We start from the raw sequence: 27,886 nt of genomic DNA on the forward strand, positions 1-27,886 counted from the left end.
ATTTTCTCACCTTCTCTCGCTTACAAAGCCTCAAAACACAGCATGTAATACTGACACAATTACAAAACCTTGTTGGCTAACATCTCTCAACTTGATCTTTTGTAATTAAACAGCAACAATAGAGAGTTCTAGCATGTCTGCATACTCTTGACCATTCGCAGTTTACCGGGTTACCAGGGGGATATGCGGCCGTAAAAACGCTCGTAGCAACTTCTTATGACGGAGAGCTTAACAAGAAAGCCCGCAAAGCTAACACTGCAGTGAGCTACCGTACTCTACTTAACTACAATGTAAGGCATTGGCAACAACATAATCATTAATGTGCTGCCCTTTTATGATTTTCCTTCAAAAAAGAAGAAAAAAGAAACTTGCGCAGGACAAATATTTTTCAGATAAATCGTAGTGGGACAACGCATCACAAGATGTCACTACTAGCTTTGCTGCTGCCGTCTATGGCTGTGGTAACCCAGTAAATTGCAAACAGTAAGAGGTTTGCAAACAAGCTAAAACTCTCTAACAATATATTTTTGAAGTATTCTTCAAATACTATGTTAAAGTATTCTTTATAAACTTACTTGGCACAAAATAAAATATTACTGGAAAAAATGAGAGCCAGCATTTCTTTTCTTAATATTTGAGCAAGAACTTTAGTGCTGGTGTGTCATCAGTGTAACGTCAAACTTCAAGGTACACCTTGCTGCATCTGGGTCATTTTGGTGCACGAATTAGTTCCTAAACCTCGCTAGGCTGAATCTTTGGCTCCTTTAAGATACAGTGAAGTCCTCCTTTGACGATATCAGATAATAATTACAACTAGACCCCGAGCACGCGCTTGCAAAATTCATGGCATCGCAGCAAGCAGCTCATACAATCACATCATGATAGTGTCTGCCACTGGTCCTTTGTTTTATCATCTCTTCTGGCTAACCGAGCTTGCTCTGACAGCGAGTGTAACCAGCTTTGCCAACCGTCTCAAAAACAACATGCTCACGTTTTTGTCTTGCTGCAAAAGCTGCACTACAGTTTGCGGAGCGGACCCACATTTTGTAATCAAAATGTACGCAGCGGCATTCACACTCTTTGTTAGCAATTCCCTGCACAAGAACCGAAATCGGGGCCGGTTAGTATTCATACTTACTTTAAGAATCAAAGTGCCACAAGAGGCAGGGAAATACTGGCAATACCTGCAGCTAACAAGACCTTAATGACAAGTGAGCGTGTGTGTGTGCCCATATTGTGGTGTACACACATGTGCTTTTGAGGTTGTAAGCACTGGATTCGTTGAAGAGAAGGCTGAAAAACAGGGGTCCGCATGGCCTGCGAAGTACCGTTATTCACTTGATTCTAACATGCACATTTTTCGGGGAAAACACACTAGAAAATGACATGCACATCAGGATGAAGCACAAAAGAAAAGTTGCATAGTGACAAGCTAGTGTGAATGCGACTGAAAATTTCTGTAGTCCAATCCAATTCAACACGGACGGGCATGCAACAGCCATGATGAGCAATGCCCGGTCCACACTGGCTCTTAAGTAATGATTTTCCTTTTTCCAAGTGAGGAGAAATCACCATTACTCTCTCTTACCATGGTACGTGAACTATTAAGAGCACTGCAGTTATCAATTCTCAAAGTCTGAAAAACGGCGAAATAAGGGCGAATTCCCGCTAGCACGTCATCTTTCCTTTAATGCTGGCACATGGTCACAGACGCAAATCGAAGCACCTTACTTTTACGTGTACAACATCACAAACCTGTCGTTCAAAAAAGAAAAAAGAATGAGTGACAGCAAGAACTTGCGACTTTACGATGAGCTTGAGAAGGCCAGAGACTCTAGTCAAATTAGATAGTGCGCTTATTTTTTAACCCTCGTTAGTTTATTTGTTTATACAGACTTTTAACAGGCCAAAGTAACATCAGGAATTATCTCGATCTTTATTGATAAGTGCCTGCAAAGGAACTTTATTTGTAGTTTCAGTAGAGAATGACAGCCATATTGTACTTTGAGCCTCAATTACATATCTTTAACAGGCCAAAGTAACATTGGTTACTGGGGATATCTATCAGAATGGTGAGCTCAAGAGTTAGGCTATAGGGGGGTTATTTGCCATGCACATAAGATTCGCTACTGAGCAGCCTTGTACTGCACCCCCATTAGAGGTGCAGCTCCTCTGGGTGGAAATCCAACTCGGAACAGCATGGCCATCTTGCCTGACATTTCTACATATGCAATCCAACAAATCACATGCCGTCAGTTGGGATCCTGCCACAACTATTTCGGCATTCCTAAAGAAATGCCCATTTTGAATGTGTACTTTCAACAACAAAAAGAAAGTGAGCGATGAAACTCAAAAGCTCACCTGTGGGAAAGTAAAGGGCCCCGGCTTAGCCCCCACTGTTTTAAGGCACTCCATGAGTCCATCCTTTGGTATGAAGAGCTATTCACACAGTGGAGCGAATTCACACGGTCAGACGGGCACAAGACACACACACACAACCACACACAAAAATTTACTAACACAGTTGACATGCGATGTTGCCGAACTAAAAGCTTCAAGGGACACTAAAAGACAAACACAGAATTCAGGCTGAGGTAGGACGTTACAGAAATGCTAGGAGATCACAACAGACGATATGCAAAATGTGCGAGTGCACTACCATCGTTAAGTAAGGTAGTAAGTAAGCTGGCAACATCAATGTTGCCGCCCTATGTTGCCCGCACTGTCTAAACTTTCAAAACGCATTTCTTAACTTTAGCAGTTCTACTAGCAAGAATGTGACCATCATGTTTATTTAGGGCAAGGCCAGATGTGTGGGAAAGCCTGCTTGCAGAATTTTGCCCATGGTCCCTACTTCCTCCCACAAGCACGTCAGCCTCACAATTTTGTAGCTACTCTTTGCGTGCCCTCTTCTCACAGCTTCCATGATTTGACAGCTTGAAACACATATGGCGAACGCTCTCTATCCTGCTTTTGACCTCCTGCTTCAGGCCTGCGGTCATGGCCATGTGTGAGCACGTGAAACTGTGGCAGGCCATTTCACACTGCCTTGAGGACACTGTACTTCGTTTCATGCATAACAGGCAAAGCTATGAAGGCTAAGCCAAAGAGACGCAACCAAAAAATAGTGGGTCACACAGGAAAGGAATACATATAGGTATGCGTCCTATAATTCGATGTATGCTTAAGTTCCACACTTTTATGCCACAAAACATGAGAATTGCTACATGGAAGGCATTGCACATTTTAATCTATTTGCAATCGAGCAAACACAGTGACACATCTATGTGACCTGCTGCCACCGCCCACCGCTAGCGCTTGTGGGCATAACCTTGTACATTGGATACGGGAAGCATGAAGGTACAAAAATAAAGCGCAATTTGACATAACCTCATATTCCACAAGTTCAATTGTGATATGGTTGCTCTGTAGAAAGTGACGCTGATTATTAACTCAACTGCGAAACGTGTGAAGTAAAACTTCGATGGCCGCACTACATGCGTACGCATCTCCAGCATGAGCCTGCCAAGTTTGAAACGGAGTACATTGATTTTCGCCTGCTGCCCTAAGGCCAAAGAGCAATAACTGAGGCCAAAATAATGTAACGATTATATTTTGACGATATTCCTTGTTGTGCTTTGTTAGTGGTCCAAGCGGCACTTCATCCATTATTACTGAGATCAGCCAGCCGTGAATAGGTGGACACAAAGGAATACAATCAAGCAAAAGGAACCCTTGCGTAATACCAGCCCAGTTCAATAAGGATGCTTTCTTTTCGTTCCCTCTCTCAGCTGCTAATATCTTCGTCGTAGTGACATTGCCAAATGCACACCTGCTTTTCAATTGAGTCATTAGACATTAGCTTTATGCTTCAGATCACTTGACACACAGGGTTAATGACTGTAAAACAAGCACCCAATTTCAAGTGAAGCAACGAGATCAACTTCTTTGTCATTTTTCTTACTCACCTCAGCTCTGCTCTTTGTGAAACCGGGGCATTCAAAGAATTAGTAAAGGATCACAGACCACAAACCTAAAACATCTCAGCCTGAATCACAATGTACTTTTAGTGTCCCAAATAGTGCCCTGTGCCGAGAATGCTGACACAATGCCCTAAACGTTGCTACTAAAAACCGACCACTGAAGCATGCAAATTAGGAAGGTGCATAAATGTCGAAGCAACGTGCAAATGCTACTTCCCTTTACCAACTTGGCAAGTGTGGTTGTAGGTTTTGATACGTATTTTAACATACATGCCAATGTTGACAACGCTGCCTTTTGCAGCTTTACCAACAGAAGCACACACAATAAACATGCTAGTATCAAAACCTCCAATAAACACCCCTTTTAGTATTAACATTAGTTACTAGCAAATGGGCACTGCAGGTATACTACTAACATGACAGTTCAAACAATGAAACAAGATGCTACTGACAAGCATGCAATTAACACTACATATTTCATGCAAGAGTGTGCAAAAGTTTAGCCGAGGGCATTTTTTACGAAATGCTTGCTAAATTAACAAAAATAAAGAAGCAAATGACCGAGAAAATCCCAAACCGCAAGTACACTTGCCAACACGCGCAAGCTCATGTATGTGTTCTGCGCCTGCCAGGCCTGTCAAAGAACGGCAATTTGCATCTACAAGAGACGCACGCCGGGTTGCACACCTGGCATGGTGCCTGGGCGCACCTTCGGCAAACTTCGCTTCATTCACACTGAGCTATTCGTAGCGTTTCAAAATGCACAATCTAGGTATGGCTACTGCCCGTCGGTCGAGCTGGTCCACGCTCCACACCATTTAGCCTGGCCAGACGACCATACGAGCGTGATCTCCAGTCCGGTCGTGCACATGGAAAACGTTGTGCTACGTGCGCAACATCATTGCTCCAAGCGAGTGGCGCTGCGAGCCAGCCCGAACAGCCGTTATCTGTCTGCGCAGATATTCACGCTCACGTCGACGCGCGCGAGCCGTCCCGCACCCATCTTGCACGTGTTGCAGGAGCGCAGATGCGAGTTTGTGCGTGCTGGCAAGCATACATGTGGCTTAACTAAATATGTGTACTAAGTGCGGTAAGACATCAAGCGTAGTTTGCTGAAAGAAAAAAATTGTATTCGCATGTGCAAGTTATGCGTGGCATAGGCAAGTTTATTGCACGCATTTCAGTGCTTTGGAAGATGCGAGCGCAGCGCAGAGCTTTGACAATGACTGCAGGAAGTCGGATATGTAACACTAATCGGTTGTTCCCTAGGCAGTAACATGGTTGTATGCAGTGCTAAAATGCAAGGATTGGGTGCCATAGCACACAGGATAGCATGTGGCACTCTATGTGGTGCTCACACCCAGTTGTCCTAAGCATCTCGATTACACTGCCGTGCAAAAATGAGCACGACGTCGGCTGTGTGTGTGCAGATTGCTGTACCTTAGTGTCAGTCAGTGGTGCAGCAGGTGCCCAGTATGTCCCACTGGTGCACATAGAAATGCCTCAATCACCATAGCAGCTAGCATACTCCCATAAGAGTTTATCAGACACATAGACAAAAAGAAAGTAAATTGGTTTACCAAACTAACTGCAGTAGTGTTGTGAAGATTGTGAGCGATACAAAACAGCCACGCAGTCAAGTGCTTAAGTAAGGTGGTTTCTACAGGTCATTCCTCATATATTTCAATAGTAGTGACCAGACAGCCATCGAAGGCTCCAAAATAAATCTCTACACCTTCAATTTACCACTGCCGGCAACAATTTATTATCCTTTCTTTTTAAATGTGGTCTTACAGGATGGTGCCACTACTATGAACACTGAAACAGCAATTACGGAGCACCTTGTCACCCACTGTCTACTATTGGCAACCTATGGCACAATATCGTGAGTACATTGTTTCAAACAAGTTTCCCCAGAAATTATACATTTCAAATGTCAATTACTCGTGCCCGCATGGTCAAATAAATAAATAAAGGTAGTGAATGAGGTAAATAACCATAGGTGCAATCTTACAACAGTTCGCCGACAAAAAAACGATCCTGACCAATCCCGCGAGGCCAAGCTAATGGTTCACTTTCCAAACCACTTTAAGATCGCACCCCATGTTTGCAAAACAGTTTGTTGATGGTTTGCAATCATACACACTGCGAGATAACTGATAGCAGAAGCGTCAAGCAAGGTGCAATTTTAAGTGCCGCAACAATAAGTCAAAACGTAAAAGTGGACCCAAACGCCAGTCAAAAGCAAACCGTGAGGGGAAGAGGTGTCAACCAAAGATGGTCGCAAAGCAAGTAAGTATGGAAAAGGGAAAGGCAAGAGCCAATTGGGGAATCAGCCTCCTCGTCTTCCCTTTTCTTACCTGTTCAATTGACACACGGCTCATGCTTTACTACCTGCAAGAGTGTACAACACACACACACATACAGACAAGAGTGGTAATGGACCAAATTCATGGGGAGGAAAGAAGAGACTTGAACCCATTGTTGAAAATCGTGGGAACAAAAAAAAAAAAGATATGCCAACGTGGAAAATTTTACACCTTTTGTTTTTTTTTTCTTTTTTTTTTCTCTGTTTCGACAGGTTTATCTGAGAACAACTTGCACGGAGCATTTTAACAGCAGTTAAAAGTTGGCCGTGCCATGCCTCTAAACAAGCACCGAGCTGGCGATCTTGGAAATGCCTTTGGGTAATGGTGTGCTTTGTCAACATTTCTGTGTTAGCCTGGCTGGCGAGGAAGGTTGTGGGCAACAACCAAGAGGGGTGTGTGTGTGTGGGGAGAAGAATGAGGTGTATTAAAAGGCTAACTGCAATAAAGTTTCACTTTGTTTAAATTTGTTCCAAATTAGAAGCACAAACTATCAAAAGCAATCATGGCAAACCTCAACCTTCAAATGTCCAAAGCAGTCGAAGTGTGACTATATCAATATATAGCATATTTTTACTTATTTGGTTCATACACTGTTGAATGGACTCAAGTGGAGTGAATTTTCTAGACCTTTTCCTGTACAACTGGACTGATAGTGCGAACACCCATCCAAAAACACTGCACTTTGATCTAAGTCTGCCTTGCGCCAGCTGATGTGTCGGTGTGTGCCATCTCGTAGGCTAGTGCAGGAGATATCTCGAGTTCCAGTGCTCTAGGGTGCTTCCGACGTTGCCTAGCATAGCTGAGTGCTTCTTTAGGGTGCAGGAGTCTTCAAGTGCAACTGAGCTTTATTTTGACTCAAAATGCTTCGTGCAAGCCACCCCAGGTGACCAAAAATCAACAAGCAGAGCCATAATTTTAGCTGGCATGCCACACAGAGGAATGAAACTTTGCAAAAATTCAATGATTATTTTTGTACTTGCACTGCATGACGACAGGCAAGTCTGCGAACATAATCAAAAGGCTAACTTGCACTGGTTAACAAGTTTAGTTAGCTCGGCAAACTAGATCAGCTAGAAATTAAAACAATTTGTGCAGCTTTTTAAATCTTTTAGCTCTACAGGTTTCTGTTAAATGAAAATTCCAACGAAAGAAAGAAAAAGTATATTTCAGCCACTGACAGTTTTCGCATAATTAAGCATAATAAATTATTGAGATAGAACTCCAGCAAGATTACCAGAGCGAGCAAACTTGCATTCCTGCTGAAAACATGCCAACTTCCTCGATTTTCACCAAACTGCTTTGCTTGCTTTTTTTGTGTGCATAAATTTCCCATACGTACAAAGAAAAAGCCTTTTCCTTTTTTCCATTAAAATAACTTGGAATATTTAAGCTGGGCCACGTTGTTCTAACAGTTTATTTCTGCTTTAGGCAACTACATCCAATACCATTTTTCTCATTAATAAACACTTTAAAAGAAACCTGCAACAGTTTTCGTAAGGGCAGAATTCAGCCATGTACTCTGTATGGAGCACAAGGTTGGAATTTACCAAGAAGAATGTGCCAAACTTCACAAGTCCAACTAACTTTTAACATTGAAGTGAGAGTGACACAAGACCTCCCCTTTCCCATTACTATCATTACAGTACCACAGTTATCTGTGTTTGAGAGGTATAGTCATTTCACTGGAAGGCGGTGGTTTAATCAGAATGGGAAAGGAATTCCGAGGCAAAGTTCAACTACCAAGTTCAAGTACACATAGCTTTTTTATTAAAGCTGCACCCAGATGACTCCTTACGATAGCATGCACTCGACCCATCTTGGCCCAATACCTCATCCCATTATGAAAACTGTTGCAGGGTTAATTTAAAATAATGCATTCTTTTTTTTTTCCTTCGCACCAACACTTCCCACGTCTTTTCAGGTTCATGGACTCGTCCAGAGGGTACAATAACCGCACCTCATCTGGACTGACCTCTTGGTCCCCATGGTAGTGGTACCGAGTGAGGCCAGAGAGCCTTTAACGACCAAAACTCAGGCATTCATACATCCAGCATGAGTGTATGCAGCAAATATTTCTGTACCAACGACAGTGCTAATTTCACGGCATCCCTAGTTCGACCACTCGCATTGGTGAAACATATCCACACGTAAAAACTGACAGCTGTGCAAACCTCCTTCCCTCTCACTCTGGGAGTAAGCCGAAGCCTGGCAGGAAGTTGATGACATTCACCTATAAAGCATTTCTAGGACTTCTGCAAAGAGCTTGGAAACACCAATTCTGGCAACACTTTTACAAATGTAACATGCTTCACAATGCCTTACTACAGTGAAAACCACTAAAAGTTGCTAAATAATTTGTTCTGGAAGCATTGATTAAAGGAACTGTTATCAGAAAGGTGTGCTTGAGGTATTCAAGGTGACAGAATGGTGAGATCCAGGGCTGCACTTCGTAAAAATCCATCGAGCCACAAGACTTCATTTGCCCTTCATGTATGCTATTTTCTCACATATAACCTGCATTTGCATACGCACACAAAGGCATCACACACAAGCCACTATGGTGTTGGCCACTTCTTCTGCCTCGTCCAAAACTGATAACAGTATCATTATGCCTTTGAAGGATTTTGTAATGTAGAATTATCCAACGCCATTCATCAATTACATGTCAGAGCAAAAATTTCCTTCCACGCAACAACAGAACTGTGGAGCCAAACTGTAAGGAATATAAACTGGTTTATTTGGTTCTAGGATATGGCGTTGTGCAGTTTGCGCCTCCACTTATCTCTGACTGAAGTTCTAGACTCCCTCATTCCAGCCTCCTAATGTATGTGAACCTTTGCCCCATGGAGACAGATTGGCCCCGTGGGGTCAGGCTGTACTTTGATCTCGACAATCAAAAGCATGGCCGACAGTGAACGCACCTCCCTTTCCCCAGTACAGAGTGGTCGTGCTGAGATTACAGAGTGGTAGCTCACAACAGTGAGTGGCAGTGATCGATTCTCTTCAACAATGTGAGCATAGGCTGCCCGCATCAAGTTACCTTAAAAGAAATGTGATGGTTGTTGGCTTGGCGAGTGACAGTTGCTGCAACACAAACGCTGGATGCACTTCACAATCTCACCATGCACTCAATCGTTTCCAACAGCGGGAGCAGCAATTTTTGACCTAGCGCAACTTGTGCCCCCGAGTGTAGGAAAGAGGTAACAAGATGCCCATTTCTCAAAGGGCGCAAACCAGACCACGAACGTTACGGAGGTTCCGTGTGAACTACAGGTGCACATTACTGAAAGATTAACACTCAAGTGTGTGACCAGTTCCGTGTTCATATGTGCTCTTTTTTTTTTATTGCATGGAAGATTTGCTTCAGCAAGCCCAAAACTGCGCAACATTGCAGTAAGAAGCTACGAGTCACAGTGCGTCATACAGTGGTCCTGCAGGACGCACCAATACAATAAGGAGCACCTAACCTGCATACTTGTGTGACCTATGGCCTCACTCACTAATAACGCCTGCTAACCAACTCCCCTGCCTAGGAACTTGCTCATTTGTGCTCTCTTGATTTCGGGGCAAAGAATCAAGAAAAATTTACTGCTCTAAATGCAAATCAGGTGTTCCCTTTTGTATTGGTTTCTAGTGTACACCTACACAAGTCTGCAGATCTTACTTTCTTTTTTTTAAAGGAGGGACTCTATTCGTGTTGCACAGACCCGCAGATAATATCACACAGTGCAGTTCACTGTATAGAACACCAAGTTATATTACCATTTTGAGACTGATCACCGCTGGTTTGACACCAAAAGGCTTCAACAATTTTATTACCCAATACAGGTCTACTTTACCTATCGTGACACATTAAGCATTTCTTTTTTTCTTATCCAAATCGTCTATGGGTTATTTACTAATTATGCGTTCCCTTTAAGAGTAGATTATACCATCCACGTGCAGACTTTCTTTTCTTCTTATGCACAACCACAGACAAGAAAAAACAGCAGTGCCCAAAAGTGGCTGAAGTTCCTTAAACTTGTTGCCAAGTTTAGATGCTTTTAGAAGCAAGGAAGCTTGCGCTCTCACGAGAAGGCTGCAACTTTGCAGGCTTCCTGATGACTTCATTAGATGAGCACCAAGAAGCCTGAACATCTTACTTCAAGGAACCTTCGAACTACTTCAGCATGGTCAGCTGATCTATCTTTATTTCACAGTATCCCACGAGTGACAGATCACTTAAAGCAATGTTCCTAACACAAGATCCACACCGCTACATATACGTTTTCCAGAAATACATGTGTTACTCATGTTATTAACTTCAGTGTCTGTAATAAATTAGGATTTGATTTATACATAGCAATAATCCTAAGGAATTAAGCAATGATCACCATGCAAGAACAGTAAATATGCACAGATTTAAACATGTGCCTTAAGATGTTCAACTTTGATTTGAAGTCCTTATAAGAATGGAATGCTTGGCAGGATGGTTTGGTAACATCGTTAAAAAATAAGTTCAATATATGAACATGAGACAGGAAAGGTTCTGTCCCATCTAAATATCTGGGCACGCAAACCCCTTTCTCTTTTTACAAGTTTGTTAAAACTACACTGTAGCTAGGAATCGGGATGTATATGTTTCAGTGGTTCAAGTAAACACCACTGAGCTTTCTTTCTTTTACACTTCCCCTGAAAGTGTAAAAATGCTAACTAAATGAATGCTTTCAACTTGTTTCTGGAAAATACCACAGTTGCAATGCAACCGCTGCTGTTATTATGTGAAAGTTGCGAGTGAGCTTATCAAACAGACAGCGATGCTAGAAAAAAAAAAAAGAAGTTCAGACCACTATATGAACAAAGGTTCAACGGAATATGAATTTCTTTAAAAAAGGATAGATAGAAAACATATTGAAGTGACATCAATGATGTTGCCTCCATTGAAGGCAGCAAATTGGCACAGCCCTTTTCGCCAATGCAATGCATGCCCATGCATGCAACAGCCGAGCTCCTATTAGTTAGCAAGACTACATTCTGGTTGAGGGCTAATAACCCCTTTACTGCATGTATTTATCCTAATAAAAAGAATTCACATCTACACAAACAAATGGCTAGGCATTAGTGACAAGATCGGCTGTGACTATCAATAATAGGTTCTGGTATGAAAGACTGTTTAACTTCAAAGAAAGCAGAGGCTTTTGTAAAGGCTTTCATATTTCAAACATGAGATGAATACTTTGGCAGTACAAAAGTGCTTCAAGCAATTATTTCCATTGCTACCTTACGTATTTATGATTAAAGAAAATGGGCACTGCCTAGCTCCTGCTAGATTTTGGCACAAGCATTGAGTCCCTTAAATACTGACTCACAGACATGCTTAGTCATGTACTTGTATTTGTGGATGACATCACTCGAGGGCACAGTAGCCACGCACTCTTTCGCATCACTTACCAATACAATGTCACTGTATCCTGTGACACTACACAGAGGATAATGTGCCAATGAACTTGACGGCGCTCGACAGAAACAATTAAAATTTACATGACTGAGCACACGGCTTGTGAAACATTTGTTGCATGTACCATTACAAAACTATGTCAACGCAATCAGCCTGCTTTTCACAAAATCTTGGGATATGCAGAAAGACGGCTGGAATGACTTGGAACTACGGTATGCAGGGCAATCAGGGGAAATAAAAATAATAATAAACGGCCTACGGCAGCGACTTCGAGTAGTTGACCTAACATAGCATTTTAAATTCGACTCGCTTAGAGGGGCGGAAGCGAAGACACCGTGCCCGAAAGTGCAGTCACGAACTTAAGACCAAACCGCCCCCTCTCAACAAAAGAAAGCCATTAGGGCGGTAGTAATTGACGCACACATAGCGGCGTTAGTGGGAGAAACCCAACAACCAAAAACGCGAAATATTTTTTTAAAGATACTGTCACTGAAGCTACGCGTAAAAACCACAGCCGCGTTTCAAACTGATCTGCCACAGAAGCGCGGTGTCATGGTAACCCGGCGACGCGCAGTCTACGAGACCACGTGCTACAAGCCATAACAAAAAAAAAAAAAAAAATAAAAAGAACCCCGAATGCCCTGTACCCATCTTTGCATAGTTTTTCTAAGTTTTTTCAAGTCCAAAAGCTTACTTTTGTGGCGACGAGCTCTAACCGTGGGTGCCGGCGGCGCGCTCAGGATGAAGTGCCACGAGATCGCCAACCGGCGGTGCGAGACGACGCGGCGTTACTTGCGCAGTGCTCTTGCCCGAACATGTCGGGGCGGGCGACAACGCGCTCGCACATAAGCGAGGGTTGGCCGCTGACGTTGCAATTGCTTACGTTCTAGTTTCCTCTATTGTCGCACGTAGCAGGCAGTGTGATTCAGACCCGCGCGCGCCCGACATGCCTGTGCCGCCGTCGGACAAGCCTTTTTTTTCAAACGTTCAAATGTTCAAATTCGAATATTTGAACGCCGCGTAGCATTAACCGCCCGATTGCTCACCAGCCCGCGCGACGCTGGGAGGATCGACCGGCTCGTCAACAACGTGGAACTCGAAAAACGGTGTTTTTTTCATGCTGTTTGCGTGCTGCGAACATATATGAGCCTGTTTGTCGTGGTCGGTGCTGTTTGTCATGCGTTTTACGCGAAATATGCGACGAAAATTCCGACAAGACGCGCCAAGCTGTCGGTTGTCGCGACCGGTCGAAGAACTCGGGGGAAAAATGCATACAGCTCGAAACGCATTTGTGCAGGCTTCGGTAGCATCGCCGCCGTATGCGGCAACGCAGGGGTGCAGCGTCGGTAACGTTGAAAACGTGCAATATCGGAAAACAACTTTTCGCTTACCAGCAAATATGCCGAACAGATTCAGGGAGGTGCTTTGTTTTTGTTCCGGTAGTGCAAGGCTCGGCCACCAGAGGTGACGCCTCAAAAAGCAAGCAACTTGTGAAATGTCGTCGAAAGAACTATAAAACACTTTAATTAGTCTTTACTTCTTAGAAATAGTTTACGTGCTGAAAAAGCCCAGGAATTTTTAATAGTGGCTAGAATTCCACCGGTTGACAGCACTTTTAGGCTTAAGTTGGTTGTACATTCGGCCTAGTGCATCTATCAGCAGGTGCCCGCTGAAGCAACGTTTAAATAGGGGCCGAGGGCGCTGCTAGCGAAATGGGTGTTCGACATAATAGTGTTGCGGCCGCCAAGGGCGATTGTGCGTGTAGTGGGTTATAGACGTTCTCTGTGGATGTTCCTAAACCGGTGCTTTTATTTAAACAGGAGTGTAATTGTGGCATATATGTGGCATATATCCGTAAGTTTGAAACATCGAGTGCACAGCATAATTTGTTTTCTTTTTGTTGTTTTCAGGAGCGTCGATCCTCTCCTAGCGAGCGCGTGCATGCTGTACGAACGGCTAGTTTGGAACCAGTAGCTCACTTAGTTGCAAAAATGTACATGTACAGATATTTCAGTGTCGTTCTTTATTCACCTCAGCAGGTTCTGAACGGTACTATCGCGCTTAGTACTACGCGCGACCGCTTTGCCACGCGCTGTAGCTCACGCTGAGCGCGATAGTACTAGTACCCTAATAGTACTTCAACTGCTTCGGTGTCAGCATTGATTGACCATTATTTCGTCAACGACCGATAAATAAGCTAGTCAGTGAAATTTTCGCAGTCTCACTCTTATGCGGGATTCGGGAACGTAGCGTATTTTCGTTGAATGACCACATAGCTCGAGCGTAAATAAATTGAAGTGAATTGAGGTGAAAGCCTAGCTTAGACAGCTCATGGGACAAAAAATCCAATGTCCGGCGTTATGGCGCCAAGGTTCATAGGAAGTCGAACCCACTTGGAGATATGGGCGAACCAAGTTGGATTTAAATTGCCATCGCGAACGTCAAGAGTCGAACCCTCGACCTTTGGTGGGAGGCGAACCCAATTGAGGTTATGGGCGAACCGGCCATATATATATCCTCCAAGTTGGATGACATCGTGAAAGTCAAGAGTCGAACCCACTATAGCTTTTGTTTAATTAAAGCGAAGTGAATTATGGTGCACTTAAGGCACTCGAACACATGTCCTTTGGCGGGAGTCGAACCCACTTACCCGCCGCGGTGGCTTGCTGGTGTTGCGCTTCTAAGCACGAGGTCGCTGGATCAAATCCTGGCCGCGGCGGCCGTATTTAGATGGGGACGAAATGCAAAAAGTCCCGTGTACCGTGCATTGGAAGCACGTTAAAGATCTCTGGTGGTCAAAAATAATCCGAAGTCCCCCGCTAGGGCATGCCTCGTAATCAAGTGATCAAATAGTGGTATCGGCAAGTAAAACCCCAGAGTTCATGCATTCCATTCATTAGAACCAAAGTACTTGGAGAAAGAGGCGAACTGGCCATATCCCCAAGTTGGATTCTAATTGGCATTGTGAAGGTCGGTCGAGAGTCGAACCCACTACCTTTGGTGTTAATTGGAAGTTAATTTGGACACTCAAACCCACGACCTTTAGTGGGAGAAAACCAATAATAGGAAGTAACTCATTCGAATGACAATGCCAAGTAATGTAATGAATGTATCGTGAGCGCACACGCTTTCGCCTTCATCCTCTTTAGTGTATGCTAAGTGACTAACAACTTTTGATGGTCTTAGCAAATAGGGGCCGATGGAAAGACTGGTTAGGGAATATTTAAATTTTTGGCTATAAACGTGGATATGAAAGGTGTAATATGACATGGCATATTCGACTATTTATTTTTTTGCATTAAATGAAGGCCTTAGAAAAAAATTCACCGCCCTGTGAAGGTGGATGACCAAGCGGAACTGTAAACATCGTGGTAAGAAAACTTGTGGTAAATACTTTATTGGCATGACTCGATTGTCACTTAGTAACGACGGTCACAATGACTTTGTGGTCACCATGATATACACTGATCGGCATACTCGCAACTGCAAGCACATTCTTTGATGATGTCAAACCGATGCACTTACACTGGGTGGTCGGTTGGGCCGGATCGGTGGGGCATCCCAAGCGCGTATGTCTGCATCACGAAACGCGTAAACCACTCCCTTTTCGGCTGACACATCCACATTGAAATCATCGAGAACGACCACAGGGATAGTACGTGTCATCGCAACTAACCCACGCAGAGTGAGTAGCCATGAACCTTACGGGCTATATGATCCATTGCACTTTTGCTTGCTCACGGGGGTATGAGCCATTGATGGCGATCGACAGTTTTCGACACGTTGTATATGTGATTAGAAAGAACGTAAGCACTGTTCGCTTCACTTTGCTGAGTGCGTAATTGTAGCCTCTGTCTTACGGTGCTATGAGCCATTGCATTTTGTGGTTGCTTGCGGTGGTATGAGCCATTGATGACGATAGTTTTTGTGTGCGGACACGAAAATTCTTTGATACCCTAGCCAGTATAGTAACTCTATGACCCTAGCCATATACAGCTCCGTTGTAAAAACAAATTCAGTGGCATATGCCCGGTGCACACCCCTCCCTCTAACTTTCTGAGTATCGCAGGATATAAACAAACAGCAGTCTGTTCTTTTCGGAATGACTCCAACGCTGTACCACGTGCGTCGCCTCTCTTTTAATTCTCTTTAACGCTGTACGACCGGTACGTCCACGCCATGAACGATATGTGCGTCATCAGCGTGACATTATTTTTTACAGGAATATATCGAGCGCAGTGTTTTCAAGAAAGGAAACGTAAGTCACTACGGAACATATTGTTCACGATATAATCACTGCAGAAAATCTCCTGATGGCGTGCAAACGCCCACGCTACTTCGATCGCAGCGCCGCCACGTCATTTTTTTACATCTTTCGTCGTCGTGCGACGCAACTGAAACGATGCGCCAGACCAATGGCCACTCACCCCACTCAGTGAGAAATCTCAGCAGTTCCGGTTTCGTTTTCTTTTAATAAAACAGTAATTTATTCTGTAAATCTGAAAATAAATCAATTACCTTAAGCAGCTGTACTATACGTTGTTTAGAAGTAATTTAAGCAATCCTAATGACGCTTGGAAACGCTTGGAAAAGAGCTTAAGTGCCATAGACAAAATTAGTATAGTAGCTTTGCACAGACAGCCAGAAAAACCACCGAGAGCCAATCACATTTTTCGAACTTCTGTCGGGCCTGGTTGTGCCACTGCCATTGACCAATCGCAACGTACGCTTTTGGTGCCATGAGGTTTAAGTGAAGTGTGGCTACTAAGGTTTCTCTACGTTACGCAACCATAGAAACGCTTGGCGAAGGAAGAAGGAAGCCGTACGAGCCGTACGCACGCGTGCGTCGCTGTGGCCGTATAAAAACCCCGGGAACCCGGCAACTTGCTATGACTGGTGCTGACGGTATCAAGCGTGCGAAGATGGCCTCGTCTCTGGATCAGCTGAAGGAGGTCACCACCGTTGTCGCCGACACGGGAGACTTCGAAGGTGCGTGATGCTTTCGCCAAAGAAACTGAAGGGAAGAAAAAAAAAAAAAAAGTAATGACGACACCACTGTACCACGTGCCCTCAATTTCACTAAGATTACAGTTGACCGGCCGGTCGTTCGGAGCTGAAAGGAATTCTCGTTTCTATAACAGTTGTATACGTTAATAATTGTCCGATGCACCGACATGCTAAAAGCGGTATCATAGGGTGATATTCACCCGACTGCGCTTCAGTCGTCAGCGGATCGAATACCGCTGAGCGCCCCGCTGTTTCCTGCTGCAGGGCGATTGTCTCATCCGCCTGGAAATTACTGGCGGAAAAGGCCGGTCTCCTGTTGCGGCGTTTGCCACCTCTACTTTTGCGGGCTGTTGGGCGGCGTTTGCAGCAGGTGGTCGCGGTTCTTCTTTATTCGTCGCCAACCTGCGATGTCGAGAGCGGAATTTCAGCACTTATCAGTGTCTGTGATCAGTTGACCGTCCATCGGTCCCGAGAGAGATCCTAATCCTATCGGCCGGCTGTCCTTCAAGTTGTTAGCTTTGTAACGCCGAAGGAGACGTTTAAGCGGTGGTAATTTGCTATCGCTTATTTGCTTTCGAGTGGGCGTGGCTCCTCTCTTTCGCACCGTACTTTTAAACAGCCAAGCTTTTCCTGTCTGGCATGGCTAACTAGCCCGGCGGTCGCGGTCTTTCCTTTATTTCGTTTGTAACTTGTGACGCCGATACCGTTCACACGAGAAGTCGTTTCGGGCTCTTTAAACTACATTGCACGTTACACAACACGTATGTTTGCGAACGCAGTTTCGTTTTTACTTTTTCTACACTTGTCCATAATAAAGACGTGTCTTAAATTATTTAATTATATTGCACTTTTAACGCACCCTTCTAGCTTTTTTCGTATTGGTTAATGTTCTTTTACATGTACGAGTAGATCGTGCACCCTTGATGCCCGAGTTGTGTGGTACCACGTCTGTGACGTCACAGTTAATTTTATTTAGGCGGCTTGTGCACGCTTTTACAAAAAGTTTATTTAATTGCTCCATTAAGGCTTCCAAAGTTACCAGAGAGTGACTCCTAAAGAAAGTGAAATTGGCCACAAAAACAGACATTTGTTTGGTAAAAAAGGTATGTTCCCAGGAATTGGGTTTTTTAGAAGCCGCTGGGACTATTGCAGTGAAGGAGGTGGGTTATATAAAATACAAAGCTGTTGCTAGTCTAAAGGAATAGGTGAAAATAATACTGTGGAATTCAGTGTGGCGGTCAGCAAATGTAGGGGTGGGGTGAGGGGCAGTTGCATTCGTTGTAAGCCTCTGCAACAAAATATGTCACTATCATATGGACAACTTTGACAACTACTGAATGCTACAAAGGTGTAACATTTGATTAAAAATAATTGTTGCACTTAAATCTGTATGCTTCACTGCATAAATAACTAATAACAATAGCACTGCATGGCAAGATGACATTGGATGAGTCCCGGAAGAGATGTCAGTTCACTGTACCGGTCAGTGACCACTGAACATGCACGTGCTCATGGAAGAAAGCGTTTGATTATTGTCATGCACGGTCAGTTGTGCAAGTAGTTTTTCTTCAAATACTGAAGGCCCTACTCAGTCGAGCCTTTGCAGGAGTGCATATAAATGTAACAATTAATAAAATAATGCACAGTGGTTCAAGGGCATTTTATGAGGCCATGAAATGTGTCCATGAAATGTAACAGGAAAAATTGTGTATGAAATTTCAGCTTGAGAAAATCTGCAAATTACAATTGCAAGTAACCAATTGACGAAGTATAGGTATCACTTACAGTCACTTGTAGAATACTTGAATGTATTGGTTCTACGAATACTTTGATTCGATGACATGACACTAATTAGCAGGAAAACGCACAATATCGGTAAAAAGAAACTTCCAAAGTTACCGCTGAGAGTTCCCGTAATGGAATCGTTGATAAATGCGTCGGCAGAGTGCAAATGAATGTCTCTGGGGTGTAAACAATTTTCAACGTCAAATGGAATGTGCAAAAATGGTGCACCTACAAATGTTGTGGCTTTTGGAATGGCATATCTTCAATGATCGGCTCTCAATTAATGTTTGAAAGGTTCTTAAATATACGCTGCCTGTAGTATTTTAATGTGGCTATGATAGAGAAAGCATAAAATTTTCAATCTTCGCTAAGTGATTGAATGTTTGCCCAAGTGCGTAAACTAGCAACACTGGTCAGTCAAGGAAATTGAGAGTTCTATGATCCTCAGGCACTAAATGCATTCAGATTTGTCTATTAAGTGCTTCTGGTGTGGTGTATTCTGAGGCAGCACAAGCAAGTGTTCCTGGCAGAGAAACAAGCCTCCTTGCTAGTTCAGATAAAACATTGACTGCCCTGGAAGAAGGCGGTGGTCTTGGTTTCAATCCCCGGACAAGGGCAAATTTTTCTTCAACTGTGAAACTTTATTAGAAACCTGTAAGGGTTTTGTGTGTAGCTTCCTGCTACAGTTTAGGTGGACGAATATTTTTCCTTTCCAGGAAAACTTTCTCTGCCTTTTGGATTTTGGCAAAACTAACTTGCCAATGAAAAGCCGTTCTTGCAATTATTTTCTCCCTTCTTTGGATGCCGTGTCACCTTAGTGTCCATTACTCTGAGGAAGCCATAACTGTAGGAGTTAATGTGCGTAGCACCTATTTTACACAAATTGGTTCACCTGCCCACAAGAGCTTCTGTCCACTGCAGTGATGAAGCAGTACAAGCCGACGGATGCCACTACGAATCCATCACTCATCCTGGCCGCCTCCAAGCTTCCCCAGTACGCTCATCTAGTGGACGAAGCTGTGCAGTATGGCAAGACTAAAGGAAAGTGAGTTGTTCCTTCTGTTTTGCTTGTCCTTATTTACGCATGCAATAACACGCACATTGCTATCCACGGGGTTCCCACCAGTGGTATCTGACATGTCTGCTTGCGGGATATGATAGTGGATGTTTGATGTGATATAGCACAGTGTCCTGTGCCCAAGAAGTGCAGGGACCAGGCGTGTCTGGGCAAAACTGATCCTATCAACGTGTGCACAAAACGTGATCAGATGCTTTGTCAACAAGATTTCTAAGCCATGGTGGATATAGGACCTCGTAAATGGGGTCGGCGGGGGAAGAAATCTTCTCGTCACATGGTACTCTATTTGTTGCGGTTTGTGGCCTTTCTTGGGGAACTTGTCCATTACTGAAATTTATTCGCCAGGCTCTCCAGGGAAAGTAAACACGACAGAGTTGGTCAGACGTCTGCTAATTTCGAGAGATCTGAGGAGTTGCTGATGCTCGGAAAATTAGTTTCTCTCATTCCACATCACTGAGCACATGCTGGTGGGTGCCTATGTGGTTGTCCCGTGTCGCCTTCCTTCTTCCGTTGTTTTATTTGGCGCCTTCGTTGTAATCTTTCCACATCAACTTGCAGTAGAGGTTTATTGAGGTAGATGTAACTAAGCAAATCGGTCCAACAGTACATTAGGATATCTCATAGATGCATTGCAGTTCTGCTAACACATCTTTTTGATAAGGCAAACAGATTTTCTAGACCCCTTTCCATGTTGGAAGGAGTCCACTGTACACATGCACCCTAGAAACTACTAGAAACTGATAGAAAAAGTGCCTGCTCATGAAAAGGACGCTGAAACGATTTGATGATTTTGTACAGATGTACTGAATTGTTAGGGCAGGTCATTCTCACCATTAATTGATGCATCTATGTGTTTCGCAGAAAGCCTGTAATTTATTATAAGGTTTTATGAAATGTACATCGCTACCGATCGCAACATGCCACTCGGCTGAATTTTCAGCCGCCTCTGACCATTTGATGCAAGTTGCCCACCCTAATGATGCTTGTAGGGCGAGCTATCAGATTGGCGGCCCAGGGCGCATCACCGATAATTTTTGGAACTTTGTGGTGAACAAATGTTCGTAATACAGTTAAACCTCGATATAATGAAATTAAACATAACGAAATTCTCGATATAACGAAGTATTGAGCTTTTCACAACCTCTTGTCCATAGAACATCATGCATTTAGAACCTCAATATAAGAAAGTGCGTTTGTATGCCATTTCATATAACGAAATTTCACTGCGCCGCAACAGAATGCCGAGACAATAGGTCCGCGGATGCAGATGGTCGTATGATTGAATTACAAGCGGCTGTTTGCAAACACATCTCAAATCGCGCGCGGCGCAACAAGAGCGACCACCGAAGTGGAGCCACGCCATGTTCCGTATAAAGTCCAAGTGCGGTAAGATCCTATCGCGCCCCGCCCACTTTGTGCTTTAGGTGCGAGTGAAAGTGTGCGAGGGTGAGAAATAAAGATGGTGGCTTTTCACGCACGAGTGCCGCCTCCCCGCGTGAGCAAAGGGAAAAAAGGGAGGAGAGCAAGCTCGCGGTAACGCGATCAAGCGCGCGCGAGGGTCGGAGGGAGGGAGGGAGTAAGTTGGCGCGGGTCTCGGCCGTGGCTGCGCATGGCTGTAACGGCGTGGCACCGTGTAAGCTGTCCTACCGCGTGTTTAGTATTGGAAGTTGCGTAATCTCTAGTTTCGGTGACCCGTTGGAGCAAGCGGCAGACGAAGCATTCGCTTCCCGCTGCAGGCGCTTTTTCCTGATAGCGCCGTCCCAGTGCGGGGGTGGAGTGCACGTGAAAGTGTGGCTGGCTTCGCTTAATTCGTACCGCCGAGAAGATATCGTCGACGAACCTGGCATGAAACAGTATCCTTCTTCGCCGGCTCCCAACTTTATCAAAACGAATGATTTTTATTGAAATTTGATTTTTTTTTCGATTGCCCGATAATTCGGTAAATTTTGGGGCCCTTTCCCGTGTAAGAAAAATTGATCGGCGCCTCTATTTGCATAAATGGTCGTATTTCAGTAGAATGAAATTTCGATATAATGAAGCAAATTGCCGATTTTACGGACTTCTCTATATCGAGGTTTAACTGTAGTTGGAATGTTAGTTAATGGAGAGTTTTTGGTTAGGGGACGCAAGCGGGCTTGCGTACGCTAATAACTATAGGGCGACGGTTCTGCGCTGACCCAAACGTAGGTGTATGCGCATGTGCAGTACCGTGGCCGCTTGCGTCCCCTAACCTAAAGCTCTCTAATTTGTTTCTATCAAAAGAAAGTAACAAAGAGAATGCACACGGACAATTTCTCGCTACACTTAAGCACTTCCGGCACAAAGCAGTTGCCGTCTGCTTGCGTTACAACGTGCTCCGTGTTATCTCGATCATTTCGCCCTTGTTACGTTGTGGGTAGCAAACGTAACGACTGGCAATGTCAAGCTACCGCATCACGTCCCTCTGCAAGGCAGCAGACGAACGGAGTGGCTGAAGCGCATTGGATTGTCGCTACCGATCGGCGCCAGGATTTGCGCCTTTGCGGCCGTCGCTTTACGCCGGGGGATTACTACCACAATAGAGACTTAGCGTGTCCGGTATTCGGGCAAGCGCGGGCGGTTTTCCGGTTTAGCGGGGGCGTCAACGTGAGCGGCCAGATTGGTGGCGCCAGCTGGTGGCGCAAAGCTCAACCACACAAACACAGAGCTAATTACTATGTTCTGCTTAGCTGCTGGCGTAAATTTTCGACAGTGGCGTAATCGTGTTCACAATTACGCCGCTGCCAAAAATTTGCGCGAGTGGCGAAGCAGGATATGGTGAGTTACTGCAGTTTTAGCTATGCGTTTGTCTGGTTGAGCTCTACAACACCAGGCGGCTTCACCGCTCACGTTTACGCCCCGACCATCCGGTAATCCGCCCAAACCACTCCCGTTTACCGGAATAGCGTACAAGCTAAGTCTCTAATAATGCTTCGCGTGTCCGGTATTCGGGTAAGCGCAAGCGGTTTGGGCCTGACCCTTTCAGCGTGCCGTTTTGCGGGATGAGTAGAGGCGCAAATGGCGCAAACATGAATGGTCTGCACGGTGGGGCAACCTGGTGGCACAGAGCTGAATTGAAACACAGTAGCAGTAGCGAAGTGTATTATAATTTGCTGCTGGTGTACATTTTCCGCAGGAGCGTAATCGTGAACACGTTCTTGCAAATATTTAAATGTTTTACTGTTGGTTAAAGCAATATCATCTCCTTGTTTGGCTGGTTAAGCTCTGCGCCACCAGGTGGCTGGACCGTGCAGACCGATCAGGCCGCTTACGTATGTCTACGCTAAAGCTCCTTCACCAGCTTGAGTTTATGCCTCCATCCATCCGTCTAAATGCCGAGCTCTCCTGTGATTACCGGAATTCCGGACACACTCGGCGCTGCAACAGAATCCTCGCAACGCTTCCCTGCTCGCTGCTTCGATAGCCCTCGCCTGGGGTCGACTGCCAAGCTTACTGGCGGAGAGGTTGGAGAGGCTTCGCGTTCTCTCTTCTAGTGAACCGGAAGTAGACGGCACGACGTGCCATCATGACGCAGAGCTAGTGAAGGCGGAGCTTAGCCCCGATCACTCGGCGAACGAGTTGGGGAGAAAATGCATGCCTATGGAGAAGGGTAACTTGTAATCGTCCGTAGCTCACTTAATATGAGACGCTTCACACAAATTTTGGTGCGAATGGTTAACTGTAGCTGTACCCTACAAGTCTACAAAATTTGGCCGAACCGTTTCAGGGAACCTTTAACAGTTTTAGGTTACACCTGTTGCTTAGCTCTTCTTGATGGAAGAGTTCCTTCGTGGACAAATTCCAATAGGCCCCATTGTGGAAAATGCAGTGCTAGGTCAAAAATATACTAACGATACACCTGGCCTCATTATTATTAAAAGCTACAAGCAATGCTAAATGCAGTGGCTGGCTAAAGGGACATATATTGTGAACATCAAAGTGGCGACGCCCCACCTAGAAGTTTCCACCCCTCCTCGCAGTGACGTCATTGAATTTTGACGTACAGCGCCTGCACGGGCCTATTTTTGGACTAACATCTCATTTTAATATAGCCAAAGACTGAGCGCAGGAATATTCCAGAATTATTACTGTGCCACAAAGGCCCAAATACGCGAAATTCTTTGAAATCCGTGACGTCACACTGATATACGGGCGCGGCGGTTTTGGCGCAAAATTCGCAAAATGGAAGTTTGGCCTTTATTTTCATTTAGTAATCACTTTCACTCTGAAATTAACGATACTACGCGTGGTTTTGAATGAATACTTGTTCAATCTAGCCTGATCTATTGTTTACCTTTAGCGTTTATCGACCCGTGGCAGTGTCTTTAACAGCCTGTTAGCAGAATCTGCCAGCATATTGATGACCATCCTGAACTCGGTGCGTGTTTTTAGAGCGAAGCTGTATGTGGATAGCCGATTCGCCCGTCGGTCCGTTCGTCTGTCGCCGGTACGCCGAAAAATTCTCCGGCGCATCCCCATACTCATGCGCGAAAAGAAAGAGGCGCGCGATTCGCTGCGCCAGTGGTGACGTCGTTGCTCTGCGTCGCAGCCGAGCGCGCGTGCAGCAGTTTCTCTCCGGCTCCGGAATGCGTAGGCCACGCGTCATACGTACTCCTGAGGAGCAGGCAGCTTTCGATCAGCAACGTCGCGAGCAGAACCGGGAACGAGCTCGTCTACGCCGTGCCGATGCTGCAGCCCGGGCACCAGAGCAGGCTCGTGCAGCCGAGCGCAAGCAGCAACTGCGCACACAGGATCCGGCAGCCTACCAAGCCGTCGTTTAACGAACCGTCGGGATTAACCCACTGATAAACACCGGGGCCGCACGTTTCAGCATCGCCGGTCAACCATCTGTATGGAGCGCTTGGGCGGTGCTTTTTTTGCCTTCCTTTTTCGGACCGTACGAGACCTTGCGGAGCTGTTGCGCGGGCGCTTTTCGTTTTCTTTGTTCGTTTCGTCACGAAAGAACAAGGAAGGCGGAACGGCTGCGGTTCCGCTTTCCGCGCACCGCTCGGGTTTGACCAACGCCGACTGACGAAACCGCAGGCGCTTGTCGTGAGTCGGTCGACGCGCGCGCTGGCCCCTTGAGACCTTGACGGACAGATGCCGGGTTTTCCCGGATACAATCCAACCTCTGAACACGCCGACACGCAGCTGCGTCATTGTCTCGGCCCACTTTGCACGTCGAAGATTCTCGTGATATAGCTGATTATTGTGGTTCTTTTTCTTTTGCTTTCATCGTGTTCGAAAGCGCCACGACCGCGACGAATTCGCAAGAGAGCCGGGAACCTCCGCGCTTTTGCGCCTGCGCGGCGTTTGTATACGAACGTCTGCGATTGGAAATAAAGCAGGCGTTGGCAGAAGTGGGTGCAGGCACCTCCTTTTAATTTCTTGCATTCCACTTCTTTTTTGGTAGCCCTTAACTGCAATGCACTTGCGAGAGAACGACATTTAATTGCGTCATGCGCGCGGTGAGGTGGCGATGGAAAAAGCTGTAACTCTAGGGGGAAAATAAAGTTAGGCTGATCGATGCCACGCACATCTTGGAATGTTAATCGGAGCTTTCGTGAGGCGGTTAACCGAATGCTGTATATGTGCGAATTTCGTTCCTGCATCTTTGGCGTAAATGGAACTGGCGCATATAGGTCTCGCGCGCCCGTGCTACGCCATGTGGCACACTCGGTGATCATCTCAACAAGCCATAGTTGGCGTTAACACGAAGTATACCTGCGGTTCTGGGCAAATAACGTGTAGATCTTTGGGCTGCAATGCTGGGAGACCGATCGAACTTCGATCCCACCTCAGGACACGTCATATCTATGCATGCAAAGCAACACCGAGCAGCCACGGCCTGGAAAGCCCTGGTCCGCCTAGAAAGCTTCTCTTTAAAAAATAATCTCGGTAGCTGTTGGGCACAGCACTGAGCCTTGAAGTTCTTGGTGCAGGGTGGTCGATTTGGGTTATACACGGGCAAACACGGTACGCACAGGTTGGCGCGGCCCTTGACTGCGCGCGCGGTTAGGGTGGCGCGGTCCTTCGCGCGTTCCTCACCTTGTCTTTCGTGCGTGCTCAATCGTTCGTCTACAACTTTGTAACCCTCTTTTAATTTATTGTTTTTACCTATTTCTTTTTAGTTCCTCGGCTAGCGACGCCTATTTCCAGTGCAGCTGCCGCTGCGTGGTGGTATTGACGGTTAAGCGCTCTCGTGATTTCCTTTTCCCTTCGTCGCTGCAGCTCTTTTTCGTTGCCCTGCCCTCCATCGTTTCCTGCTAGGCCTCGTTTTTTTCTTTTTTCATCTTGTTTTCTGTGCTGAATACGCGTCTGCGTCTGGCAGCTTTCGTCTCTTGCTGGAAGCAGCCGTGCCGGTGGATCGAGGGAGAGGAGGACCTTGGCCGCTTTTGAGTTTTCTTTACTTCAGTCGGCCGTCGACACGGCCGGTCTCACTTTCGGCGGCGCTTTGACCTTCACGAGTCTGGGTCTGGCGACTCGAGCACTGCCTTCCAATGTCAACGTTGATGTAGTCCAGTAACGTTGCGCCGTATAATTTGCGTGTCTGCTATCTCTCATTTTAGTGTCGGATGCGTCAACGACCTATCTTGCAACGCCGTGCGCACGCCGTAAGGTCATTCAATGCGCGTTGGCGCGCGTTGTTCCGTACCATGATGCTTAGCGCTTCGCTCGGTTCTTGAGCTCGCGAAGCGGACACCGTCGTGACAGCTAGCTCAGTGCGCGGGAACGCAAGATGGCGGACAGTGCTCGACGCGCGCTTTGAGCGGGCGACTCTTTCGCTTCGCGGCTGCATCGTGTTGCCGGTGACGTCGCAGTTGCGCCAGCGGCGTTTCGAATCTAGTGTTCCTTCCTGCAAGTGCTCCTGAAGAGAATCCAGTTTCGCCATGGTCCGCCATCTTACGGTCCTGGGCTGTGTGGGAAAGCCGCTCCTAGTGCTCGCAGGAGCCAGGTTAATGAGCTGCAAAAGAATCTAAAATTTGTTGTATTTTAATGAGGCTCGGGCAACGCTTATTAATTGTGCATTAGAAGTTCGCCTCATTGAACAATATTTTTGACGAAATTCAACTGTGTACCATGCTACATCAATAAATGTTATGCAGCAGTGGTGCGCCTGGCAACAGATGATCTGACTACTCTTTTCTGGCTATATATGCTTTCCTGTTTGTATGTTTTTGTTTATTCTGAACAACCAAAATGCACCAGCACTGTAAGAAAATGTAAAATATTTTGAGCGGCAGCATGTTTGCTATGGTCATTGCCTAGAAAACACAATGACATCCTCGGTATGTACAGTTGAGTACGTTTGGACGTATTCGGGATGCCCCACATGACCATGAAATTATCCCCATAAAGTCCATTTGTTTAGATTTGGTGCATCCTCGGAGGAGCGTTTGAGGATCTTTTCAGTACATGTTCAGGACATCTAAAAGACCTAGGCATTCACTGGCCGAGTGAAAATTCGTTGTCTTAGAAACTGAAGTGACCTGTTTTCTGTCCACAGAGGAAGAAATTCGGGCTGAAAAACTACAGAATGCACTTACTGCTTGACAGAGCATACTCCAATGGACAATGAATGTCCACCGGATATCCAGAGGACAACATTTGGTGGACATGTGGATGTCCTGTAGATATCGGCACATATCTGCCGGCTGTACTATGGACGTCTAGGAGCTTAAGGTGCAACCAAGAGGGTTGTCCAGCAGATGTCCCGTGCACATCAAAGCCAGATATTCGGACATCCCAAGGATGTATACAAGAGGCTATTTTCTCTTGCAGGACATCCATAGAATACATATTTTGCAAATATGGAGTGTCCAAGGGGTGTCAATTTTTTTTTTATTTTATTGTATATGTACCGGCACCAGATGTGGTCTTCTGCCACTGAGGTCACTGCCATGTCAGTGCTGTTGCAACATTCACATGCATGTTTTTTTTTAATGCAACATAAGTGCTGCAACACACAATTATGGCACTGATTTTAATGGAGACCCATCTTACTGGTGCACAGCTAGGAAGGAACGGACACTCTTACTGTGCATTTAAAAATTATTTGGAGTGAAAAAGCAACATACAACAGTCGGCACACATGCTTCCAGACGTCGGGCTGCAAGCTGGAGGCCACAGCACTTATAAGCAACTGTGGGCAATCTTCACATAAGCATTCAATTGAGTAGGTCTCGGCTTCTCTTCAGGTTATGTGACG

General features: G+C 45.4%; 2 protein-coding genes across 7 annotated transcripts in view; one reads left to right on the forward strand and one right to left on the reverse strand.

The window, feature by feature from the left end:
- Positions 1-13,263, reverse strand: part of LOC126544177 (E3 ubiquitin-protein ligase Mdm2-like) — a 62,480-nt gene extending 49,217 nt beyond the window's left edge. The window contains exons 1-3 of one of the 6 annotated variants that reach the window (XM_050191414.3): positions 13,181-13,248; positions 6,344-6,377; positions 2,362-2,439 (exon numbers count right to left, since the gene is read on the reverse strand). In XM_050191414.3, the coding sequence (XP_050047371.1) occupies positions 2,362-2,439; positions 6,344-6,367 (102 nt within the window). In that variant the 5' untranslated portion in view covers positions 6,368-6,377; positions 13,181-13,248. Of the gene's footprint in view, positions 1-2,361; positions 2,440-6,343; positions 6,378-11,782; positions 13,124-13,180 lie in introns of those variants that run through there. The other 5 variants (XM_050191415.3, XM_055062475.2, XM_050191416.3 and 2 more) reach the window with 5 other exon arrangements.
- A 3,296-nt stretch (positions 13,264-16,559) lies between these two features.
- Taldo (transaldolase) overlaps positions 16,560-27,886 on the forward strand; it is a 35,149-nt gene continuing 23,822 nt past the window's right edge. Inside the window, exons 1-2 of the mRNA XM_050191420.3 lie at positions 16,560-16,778; positions 19,503-19,626. Of these exons, the coding sequence (XP_050047377.1) occupies positions 16,679-16,778; positions 19,503-19,626 (224 nt within the window). The 5' untranslated portion in view covers positions 16,560-16,678. The remainder of the gene's footprint in view (positions 16,779-19,502; positions 19,627-27,886) is intronic.

Source organism: Dermacentor andersoni, chromosome 10, assembly GCF_023375885.2.
Source record: "Dermacentor andersoni chromosome 10, qqDerAnde1_hic_scaffold, whole genome shotgun sequence".
Lineage (NCBI taxonomy): Eukaryota > Metazoa > Arthropoda > Arachnida > Ixodida > Ixodidae > Dermacentor > Dermacentor andersoni.